Below are 10,750 nucleotides of genomic sequence, written 5' to 3' on the forward strand. Positions count from 1 at the left end.
TTTTCCTGTGTTAAATTTCATCTGCCATGTGTCCACCCATCTCACCAGCCTGTCTATGTCCTCTTGAAGTCTATCACTATCCTCCTCACTGTTCACTACCCTTCCAAGTTTTGTCATCTGAAAATTTTGAAATTGTGCCCTGTGGACCCAAGTCCAAGTCATTAATATATATCAAGAAAAGCAGTGATCCCAGCACCGACCCTTAAGGAACACCACTGTACATCTCCCTCCAGTCTGAAAAACAACTGTTCACCACTACTGTTTCCTGTCCCTTAACCAATTCTGTATCTACGTTGCTATGCCCCCTTTATTCCATGGGCCGCATTCTTGATAAGCCTATTATGCGGCACTTTATCAAACGCCTTTTGAAAGTCCATATACACCATATCAACTGCACTGCCCTCATCTACCCTCTCTGTTACCTCATCAAAAAACTCTATCAGGTTAGTTAGACATGATTTGCCTTTAACAAATCCGTGCTGGCATTCCCTAATCAATCCACCCTTGTCCAAGTGACTGTTAATTCAGTCCTGGATTATCGTTTCTAAAAGTTTCCCCACCAGTGAGGTTAAACTGACTGGCCTATAGTTGCTGGATTTATCCTTTCACCCTTTTTTGAACAGGGAGAATTTGCAATTCTCCAGTCCTCTGGCACCACCCCAGTATCTATGGATGTTTGGACGATTATGGCCAGTACCTCAGCAATTCCCACCCATACACAGGCAGAATACTAATGGTAGCTCTTCAGTCATTTGAATAGTCTTCAGAGAGAATCTCAGGAACATGGGGACCTTGTGCCTTGGTTGCGACCTGTACGGGGTCACATTATGTCGATGTTTGAACTGTCGTCATCTCTTAACTTTTTCTTTGCTGCTTTGTGGTAAAATTTGAAACCATGTGTTCTATTTTTTTTTTCTTTCCCCAGGTGCTACTTCAAGTGGTCTTAGTATTTGTTCGGGCAAGTTGCTTGAAGAATCTCCTTTTGGTCATTTTGACATTTCCATGAACTCTCTGGCCAGTCCTCCTGGGTCTGTTGGAGATGGCTGGCCAAGTGCCAAATCACCCAGTGATAAGCTCTCTAGCAATGTTAATTGGCCACCAGGTAAGACATTGTGCACATGATAAGATTGCAGCCCAATGTAGGATTCTAAAATCAGGAGCCTCATGAGGCTCCCAAGTTCAATTTCAGGATTCTAGGCATCAAAGTGAAAAATAAATGCAATAACTTGCCTCAAGGTTACCTTTGGGGGCACCTCGTGGCACAAGGCAGCACTGCATTGTGCTTGCTATATGTGTGTATGGCAATTTGAACACCAGGCATCCTTTCTGTAGTGCTCAGCTAGAATATCAAATGTTTGTTAGATGCTTGGCCTGCAACTTGATCTCAATAGGATTTAATTGTGTGTACACTTCAAATGAGCAGTCACTTTTTATTTAATTCCCAATATATGTCAACTTACTATGGCCTGATGTTTATGGGATGAGAGTTTTTATGACAGAGGACTTAGAGGTGAGTCAGTGGAACAGAACAAATTGTCTGTTGTGGGGCTTTGCTGCTTCCATGCACAAGAGTTCTTATAACGAGCTGCCTAATACTCTGCTTTATTGATCTGTCCCTGTTAACTACCATTGTCGTCTTTTACCTGCCTCCATTAATGCTTCCTGTCTCCTCACTGCCTCCAATTGCACTGCAGACTCTGCCATGGGATCCAAAATGTGGCATCACTCGGTTGGCAGGGGGAGATTAGATTAGCGTTTTGGCCGGTGTTGTCACTTGCTTTTTTTATTGCTAGATAAACTTACCACATGGAACAGGCTCAAGGGGCTGAATGGCCTATTCCTGTTCCTATGTTCCACAACAGCAGAGCAAAATTCCACCATCGTTGATACACAGACCCAGTTGGAAGTCTTCGGAGGCTCTTGACACAAATACTCTAAATGTGTAGCAGCTCAGACAAGGCCAGAAAGGCAGGTTAATGGAACCATAGAACTTTACAATGCAGGATGAGGCCATTTGGCCCATCGTATCTGCTGACTCAGGTTTCTGATGAAAGGTTCTACCTGAAATATTGACCTGTCTCAGATGCAAGCTGACCTGTGGGTTTCTAATTTTTTCCCGCCTCAATTTGATTGCCATGAATTCATAGTTGTTAATCGCCATTGTGTGGATTACATAGTTTTCCATTGTTTTAAAGTTCCTGCTCTACTCGGTGCAGTGAGCCCCAGGATTTCCTGTAAGGGTTTGTTTTATACAGTCACATCTTGTGATGTTTTATAATACAGCTGTTGCAGGTGCTTGCAATTCACTCTAAACGAGAGGAATGATCCTTTTGGAGTGACATCGCCCCAGCAAGTGGTGGGATCAAGAGTGATAATCTTCAGCCCAAAAGGAGCAGCGAAAATTTAACAGCTGTAAAATGTTTTCATCTTATTCTTTTCACACGTTCTGAATTGGTCAGATGGATAATTTGCTATAAGTAGGATAATGAGTATGTGAAACGGAGTACCACAAAAGGTGCTTAATTCTAGGTCATCTGGCAGCTTTTCAAAAGGCCTGTCAAGAAAATGGTCTGAGGGCTATGGAATGATTGATAATCACATGGGGTTAGGAAAGAAGTATGGCCTTAGGTTGGGGGAGGAGGAAAGTTCGTGATTGAGTTAGCCAAGAGTGGGCTTGATGGGCCAAATTACCTTTTCTTCCAAGCTTTATCATAGAATGATTACAGCACAGAAGGAGGCCATTTGGCCCATCGAGCCTGTGCCGGCTTTTTGTAAGAGCAATCCAGTTAGTCCCATTCCTCCGCTCTTTCCCCGTAGTCCTGCATGTTCTTATGGTTCTTTAAAGACAGTTGTCAAAAATAAATAAGTGCACTGAGATACTGGTAGGTTGTGGGTTCAGACCCAGGGTGTTCTCTGCACTGAGTTTTCAATCTGTGGGTTCCTCTGTTGGGAGTCCCTGAGTCTGAATATTTTCCCAGGATCTGCCACCCTCTGGAATCCTCTAACAGTCACTGTGTTTGATTCTTTTTCCATCTAGAGTTTCGCCCTGGTGAGCCTTGGAAAGGTTATCAAAACATTGACCCTGAAACTGACCCTTACGTCACTCCTGGCAGTGTGATGACCAATCTGTCAATCTCTACTGCCCGGGATCTTGACCTCCTCAGGGACAGGAACAATGGTAAGTGCCATTCTCAAAATATGTTCTTCAGCTAAACGTATATGGTAAAATGTACACCTCTTCACTGAAAACTGAATCTTGCTCCAGAGGCTGACACAATTTCTGATCGTGAGACACTTTGTTTTAGGATAAGATGAGACTCATGATTCATCTTCACAGTTATGGTCGGAGGCAAACTGAGTATTACCCACAACTCTCTCACTGCCCTCCCTGCCTCCAATTGTACCACCAGTTGTGTGTTAGTTAAAGAAAGACTTGCATTTATATAGCGCCTTTCACGACCTCAGGATGTCCCAAAGGGCTTTACAACAAACGAAGTACTTCTGAAGTGTGGTCATTGTTATAATGTAGGAAACATGGCAGCCAATTTACACATAGCAAGCTCACATAAACATCAATGTGATAATGACCAGATAATCTGTTTGTGATGTTGGTTAAGGGATAAATATTGGCCAGGACAGTGGGGAGAACACCCTGCTCTTCTTCGAAATGGTGCCATGGGATCTTTTACATCAGCCTCGGTTTAACATCTCATCCGAAAGGTGACACCTCTGACAGCGCAGCACTCCCTCAGTACTGCACAAGTGTCAGCCTAGATTATGCGCTCAAGTCTCTGAAGTGCTCTATACTTTGGGAAAAATTGTGTGCCTTGTGTTTAAAAATCTTAATTTTTAAATGTTACTGCACTAACCTGCCTCATAATTTAACAGCTGTAATTACAATTTAACTCGTACATTTCTTATGGTATTTCCTGGGTTTAAATAATTTGTGTGCGCAGCTCAAACAAGTCTTTGATAAGTCACCTTGTGCATGTTCAATAGGGTCGTCCTCATCTATGAACACCACGCTGCCTTCAACTAGTGCCTGGTCCCTTGTTGGTGCCTCCAGCTACAATAGTTCCCTCAGCAGTACAGCACAAAGCACTCCAGGTAGGAATCTTCAGACAAAACCTTCCACTAACTGCGACAGAAGCTTGTCTCCGGTCATGCCTGTATGTAAAGCCTGCTGTGAAGGCCTTTTTATATTGCATTTCACATGCAGCCTGTGGATTTGCAGATGTCGCATTAACTGAGGCACCTTTTTGTTCTTAACATTTTTTAATGTTGGGGGGTGGGGCTTTGGATAAATGTACCTCTTTGCAGTCTGAGAGTGGGTGTACACCCTGCCACTAATGCTGCCCTGTACCCATCTACTTGGAGATGGCAGGGACTGCCTGGGCATGACTCCTTCTGCTTCCCTACCAGTAGTTGCCAGAAACTCTAATCAGCTCCTCCTCACCTGACTGAAGGTGGGGAACTGAACACAGCCAGACAACAACCTACAGAAAGTTGGTAGTGAATTCTGAATTTAAAAGTTAAGGATATGTGGAATAGTAATTGTCCACAGAGTAGCAGCACGTGTGTAGCAAGTTATATCGAAACTGCAGCCATTCGGCCCAACTGGTCCATGCCGGCATTTATGCTCCACACGAGCCTCCTCCCTCCCTATTTCATCTAACCCTTTCTGCATACCCTTCTATTCCTTTTTTCCTTATGTGCTTATCTAGTTTCTTAAATGCATCTATGCTATTTGCCTCAACCTCTCCTTGTGGTAGCAAGTTCCATATTCTTATCACTCTCTGGGTAAAGAAGTTTCTCCTGAATTCTCTATTGGATTTATTAGTGACTATCTTATATTTATGACCTCTAGTTTTGGACTCCCTCACAAGTGGAAACATCTTCTCTATCAAACCCTCAGCCTTCTCTTTTCCAGAGAGAAGAACCCCAGCCTTTATAGCCTTTCCTGATGGGGATATTCTCTCAGTTCTAGTATCATCCTTGTGACTCTTTTGCAGCCTCTCCAATGTCTCCATATCCTTTAATAATATGGAGATCAGAACTATTCACAGTACTCCAATTGTGGTCTAACCAAGGTTCTATACAAGTTTAACATAGCTTCTTTGTTTTTCAATTCTGTTCCGCTAGAAATGAACCCCAGTGCTTGATTTGCCTTTTTTATAGCCTTGATAACCTGTGTTGCTACTTTTAGTGATTTGTGTATCTGTACCCCCAGGTGATTGAATGCTGACCTTTATTTGTACTTTCAATTCACAGCCAGAATCGGTGATCCCAAATCCACTTGGTCTCCTGGTCCGGTCACCAATGCTTCCCTGGCCCACGAGCTGTGGAAAGTCCCCCTGCTGCCCAAAAACACTACCGCTCCGTCCCGCCCGCCACCAGGGCTGACCAATCAGAAGCCTTCGTCCTCGTGGGGAAATAGCTCACTGCGAGTGGGTGGAGGATGGGGAAATTCCGAGTCCAGATACAACCCGGGTAAGAGGCGGGTGGGATACACCCTGTAAGACTAACTCTGTCCCTTTTTACAAGGTACTGCAGTATGTGAGGTAAAGGATTGCTCAGTACCACAGCAGGCAGTGTCTTTACTCACTGAGCCACTGGGGCCAATTCTAGAGTTTGTTTCAGTGCACAGGCAGAGTAATGCCTGAGTGAAGGCTTTTTAAACTTGGTGCTGATATTTTTCACCAATAGTTAAAATTCCTTTACATCTCTCCCCCACGCCCTCTATATTCTATAAACACTTGGAATGGGTGTTTCTCGTTTTCTCTGCAGTTATGGTTTTAAATCTTGTGTTGTGTAGTGTAAGGCCCCTTATGGCACTTGGTGTCGGTGATGGGGATACGTATCCTTCCTCCCGAATGTGCTTTACCGGTTTTTAAGTCAATAGATTAAAAATAGACACCGAGCTTGCAGGTTCCATTGACATCCTATGTTGGGGGCTGAGGATTACAGGGTATTTTTGAAATCCGTGTTGGGAACTCGCTCTGTTCCAGCTATCGGTCAGACACAATTGTATCCAGTAAATTGTACAAGGTCAGGCCCCCGGGGGCTGCTCTACTGCACCAGTTGTTGATTTCACACAGGACGGAGCCCCCACCAGGTCTGGCTGTTTGAAGAGTGAGTGTCTGCTGGTTTCAGGCATTAGTGTGGGAGTAGGAAATTGTGGTAATGCACCGCTGTTACTTACATCCTTCTTATCTGATTCACTGCAGGTCCAAGCTGGGGTGACATCAGCTCAGGGAGAATAACCAATTGGCTTGTTCTCAAGAACCTCACGCCTCAGGTAAGCCAGTGCATCGTACACAAGCTGTGATTCAATCATCCTTATGCACAGCAGCACACCCCACCTGTGTCCCTTCCACCATATTTAATTGAGCCTTGACTGAGGCGGAGCAGAGACCCGTCTGCTCAGGATCCCTGACTCTGTCACCATTATGAAAGGGCTGTGACAGCTTGGAGGACCCTTTTCCCCCCACTGTGGGGAAGAGTCAGGTTGTTTATGCGTTGCAGCCTTTAAACTGTAAGTTTTATCATTTTAATTTACTGGGAAATAAACCTGTGTGACCGTCACTCACTTTCCCACCGCCCCTTGAGATTTTTATCCCATTACTACATCCCCCACCCTTACAAAGGCACAGATTTACGCTAGGGACCAGTTCCCCACAAATGGGGACTGTCACCAGTCCTGTTTTGCCCTCTTGCTGGGACATTTTCCAGGTCACTGGATAGCCAGAACCCTTGCTGATAAGATTTCTTCCACCCTCTCTAGCCCATGCTCCCACAGCTAAGTTAGCAGAGATTGAGCTGAAACTGTGTGGCTCAGTATCACACCATGTGGATCACTGGGTTGTGTGTGAGCCCTAGCATTATAATCTGAATTTGATAGACCCGCAGGAGTTTTAAATTTCTCCCCCCTCAATGATCCAGGTTCACCTTGTAATTGGGCAACAGTTCCTGGTGTTCTATGCTTCGGGAGCTCCTCTTCACATTGTTTCTCTGTCTCACACGTCAGCCCAATTACAGTGTATTCTGGGATATGAAATCTTACCCTAACTTCACATCTCAATTTCTGGCCTCTTGTGCATCCCCGATTTACTTCACTCGACAATTGGCGGCTGGACCTTCAGCTGCCTAGGCCCTAAGTTCTGGAATTCCCTCCCTAAACCTCTCTACCTTTCTCTCTTTTTAAGACGCTTCTTAAAACTTACCTCTGACCAGGTTTTGGTCACCTGCCCTAATGTCTCCTTATGTGGCTCAGTGTCGAATTTTGTTTAATGACGCTCCTCTGAAGCACCTTGGGATGTTTTACTACATTAAAGGCGCTATATAAATGCAAGTTGTTGTCTGTATACAGGCCTGCATTAATCTCGCTGAATGGACTCTTGCTGTGTCTTTAACCTTCAGATTGACGGCTCCACCTTGCGTACACTGTGCATGCAGCACGGCCCACTAATAACATTCCACCTTAACCTGCCCCACGGAAACGCTTTGGTCTGTTACAGCTCGAAAGAAGAGGCAGCCAAGGCACAGAAATCTCTGCACATGTAAGTCAGACCTGAGCTTGACGAGGAGGACGTTCATTAAGTTTCTGGGAGGGGGAGGGGCGGGAAAGTGGGCAGATTGTCTCATGAAGCAAGAAGTTTGAACCTTGATCAAACAAAGCTGTGGATTTGTGGTAATGACGTTTGGACCCTGTAGCAGTGGGAATAAGTTCTGCGACTTTATTCTTTTGCAATATGGGGGACCCGTCACTTGGCTCTTGCCCCTTTCTGAACACCACAGTCTAAGCTGTGCTTACCTAATGGTTAGCTATATCCTGTCACGTGAATTTGCAATTTTTTTTATTATTTTTAATTGCTCATTTGAATTCCGGATTACCACCTTCCCTCACAGGTGGCAGAGGTAAATGAACCTGTGCAACTGTCACAAAGTTCTTATTTGTTCAGTGTATATCATCAGTTAAATAGGAAGGATCCATTAGAGGGGAGAGTTCCAGATACTGAGGTTTAACCAGCCTTTAGTCTGTTGTGAAAGATGCTGTGTTGAACATTTGATGTTGCAGGGTTTGTGAATGTTACAACAGCCAAGGTCGCCTCTGACCACTTCCTCATCTCCCTTACCACCCACATCCCCCTATTTACCCCCAACTACCATCCCCCTATCCCCTGGCCTTCTATGCATCACAACTCCTCTGCTATCATTGACTTGCTGAACTGCGCTCTCACTTCTACCTTTGAGGGCCAAATGGTTCACTGTCACTCGCCCCTGCCATTCCCCCGATATAGTCTCCACTTTTTCCAAGCTCATCTCTTCCATAAGATCTGTCTACTTCCTTCCCAATTCTTGACCACTCAACTACCCTAACTGACATTGTTAATGGTTCTCTCCTCGGGCACTGGTCCCCTTCCCTTTCAAAATCGGCAGCCTCACCTTCTCTCCTCGGGCACTGGTCCCCTTCCCTTTCAAAATCGGCAGCCTCACCCATTCCAACCCTCAACCTGTCTGTCCTCTCCGACTAATGCACCGCCTTTAATCTCCCTGCTTCTTGGGGGCCTTGAATGTGTTGCTTCACATGTCTGGATCTGTGCCTGTCTCTGGTGACCTTCACACAGCGCTGAGGCAGCCCTACTGAACGCCACAAACCCTCTGTGACTGGAGCATTATCTCTCCGCATCACGGTATGGTTAACCATAACATCCTCCTCCACTGATCAGCTGAGTCAGGAATCCTGACATGGTTCCAATCCAACCTATCTGGACATAGCCATTGCATCTCCAGCAATGGCTTCTCTTCCCACCCCTATACACTTGTCTCTGGAGCCCCCCAAGGATATATTCTAGGGCCCTCTCTTTTTCCTCATCCTTGGCATCATCCACAGGATCTGTCTCTGTAGATATGCTGGTGATGCTCTGCACCACCTCTGTGCTGTCACACTGCTCGTCATGGATGAATAAAACTTCCTTCAACTCAACATCAGGAAGAGAAAACCCATTATCTTTGGCCCCTGTCGTAAGCACCACTCCACTCTTCAGCCTCCACTTCTCTCTCCTCCCTTCTGCCTCTCCCCTTCTTGCTCCCTTCCCCGCTCGCGCCCCCTCTCCCTTCCCCGCTCGCGCCCCCTCTCCCTTCCCCGCTCGCGCCCCTCCCCCCGCTCGCGCCCCTCCCCCCGCTCGCGCCCCTCCCCCCGCTCGCGCCCCTCCCCCCGCTCGCGCCCCTCCCCCCGCTCGCGCCCCTCCCCCCGCTCGCGCCCCTCCCCCCGCTCGCGCCCCATCCCTTCCCCGCTGGCGCCCCATCCCTTCCCCGCTGGCGCCCCCTCTCCCTTCCCCGCTGGCGCCCCCTCTCCCTTCCCCGCTGGCGCCCCCTCTCCCTTCCCCGCTGGCGCCCCCTCTCCCTTCCCCGCTGGCGCCCCCTCTCCCTTCCCCGCTGGCGCCCCCTCTCCCTTCCCCGCTGGCGCCCCCTCTCCCTTCCCCGCTGGCGCCCCCTCTCCCTTCCCCGCTGGCGCCCCCTCTCCCTTCCCCGCTGGCGCCCCCTCTCCCTTCCCCGCTGGCGCCCCCTCTCCCTTCCCCGCTGGCGCCCCCTCTCCCTTCCCCGCTGGCGCCCCCTCTCCCTTCCCCGCTGGCGCCCCCTCTCCCTTCCCCGCTCGCGCCCCCTCTCCCTTCCCCGCTCGCGCCCCCTCTCCCTTCCCCGCTCGCGCCCCCTCTCCCTTCCCCGCTCGCGCCCCCTCTCCCTTCCCCGCTCGCGCCCCCTCTCCCTTCCCCGCTCGCGCCCCCTCTCCCTTCCCCGCTCGCGCCCCCTCTCCCTTCCCCGCTCGCGCCCCCTCTCCCTTCCCCGCTCGCGCCCCCTCTCCCTTCCCCGCTCGCGCCCCCTCTCCCTTCCCCGCTCGCGCCCCCTCTCCCTTCCCCGCTCGCGCCCCCTCTCCCTTCCCCGCTCGCGCCCCCTCTCCCTTCCCCGCTCGCGCCCCCCCCTCCCTTCCCCGCTCGCGCCCCCCCCCTCCCTTCCCCGCTCGCGCCCCCCCCCTCCCTTCCCCGCTCGCGCCCCCCCCCTCCCTTCCCCGCTCGCGCCCCCCCCCTCCCTTCCCCGCTCGCGCCCCCCCCCTCCCTTCCCCGCTCGCGCCCCCCCCCTCCCTTCCCCGCTCGCGCCCCCCCCCTCCCTTCCCCGCTCGCGCCCCCCCCCTCCCTTCCCCGCTCGCGCCCCCCCCCCCTCCCTTCCCCGCTCGCGCCCCCCCCCCCTCCCTTCCCCGCTCGCGGCCCCCCCCCCTCCCTTCCCCGCTCGCGCCCCCCCCCCCTCCCTTCCCCGCTCGCGGCCCCCCCCCCTCCCTTCCCCGCTCGCGCCCCCCCCCCCCTCCCTTCCCCGCTCGCGCCCCCCCCCCCTCCCTTCCCCGCTCGCGCCCCCCCCCCTCCCTTCCCCGCTCGCGCCCCCCCCCCTCCCTTCCCCGCTCGCGCCCCCCCCCCTCCCTTCCCCGCTCGCGCCCCCCCCCCTCCCTTCCCCGCTCGCGCCCCCCCCCCTCCCTTCCCCGCTCGCGCCCCCCCCCCCTCCCTTCCCCGCTCGCGCCCCCCCCCCCTCCCTTCCCCGCTCGCGCCCCCCCCCCCTCCCTTCCCCCCTCGCGCCCCTTCCCCCCTCCCTTATTTTTACTGGGCCCTCTATAAAGGAACCGTGTGGATTTCTTTTTACATTCAAGGTGCTCTATAAATACGGATATTTAACAGCGATTGATTCCTTTCTCTTTGGCTTACAG

General features: G+C 50.6%; 1 protein-coding gene across 9 annotated transcripts in view; it reads left to right on the top strand.

Annotated features, from left to right (window-relative positions):
• Positions 1 to 10,750, top strand: part of LOC137340520 (trinucleotide repeat-containing gene 6A protein-like) — a 113,155-nt gene that overhangs the window by 100,306 nt on the left and 2,099 nt on the right. For all 9 annotated transcript variants that reach the window (XM_068003018.1, XM_068003023.1, XM_068003020.1 and 6 more), the window contains 6 exons: positions 926 to 1,102; positions 3,038 to 3,178; positions 4,000 to 4,107; positions 5,272 to 5,490; positions 6,228 to 6,298; positions 7,420 to 7,559. In XM_068003018.1, the coding sequence (XP_067859119.1) occupies positions 926 to 1,102; positions 3,038 to 3,178; positions 4,000 to 4,107; positions 5,272 to 5,490; positions 6,228 to 6,298; positions 7,420 to 7,559 (856 nt within the window). The remainder of the gene's footprint in view (positions 1 to 925; positions 1,103 to 3,037; positions 3,179 to 3,999; positions 4,108 to 5,271; positions 5,491 to 6,227; positions 6,299 to 7,419; positions 7,560 to 10,750) is intronic.

This window comes from Heptranchias perlo, chromosome 22 (genome assembly GCF_035084215.1).
Source record: "Heptranchias perlo isolate sHepPer1 chromosome 22, sHepPer1.hap1, whole genome shotgun sequence".
Taxonomy (NCBI): Eukaryota; Metazoa; Chordata; class Chondrichthyes; order Hexanchiformes; family Hexanchidae; genus Heptranchias; species Heptranchias perlo.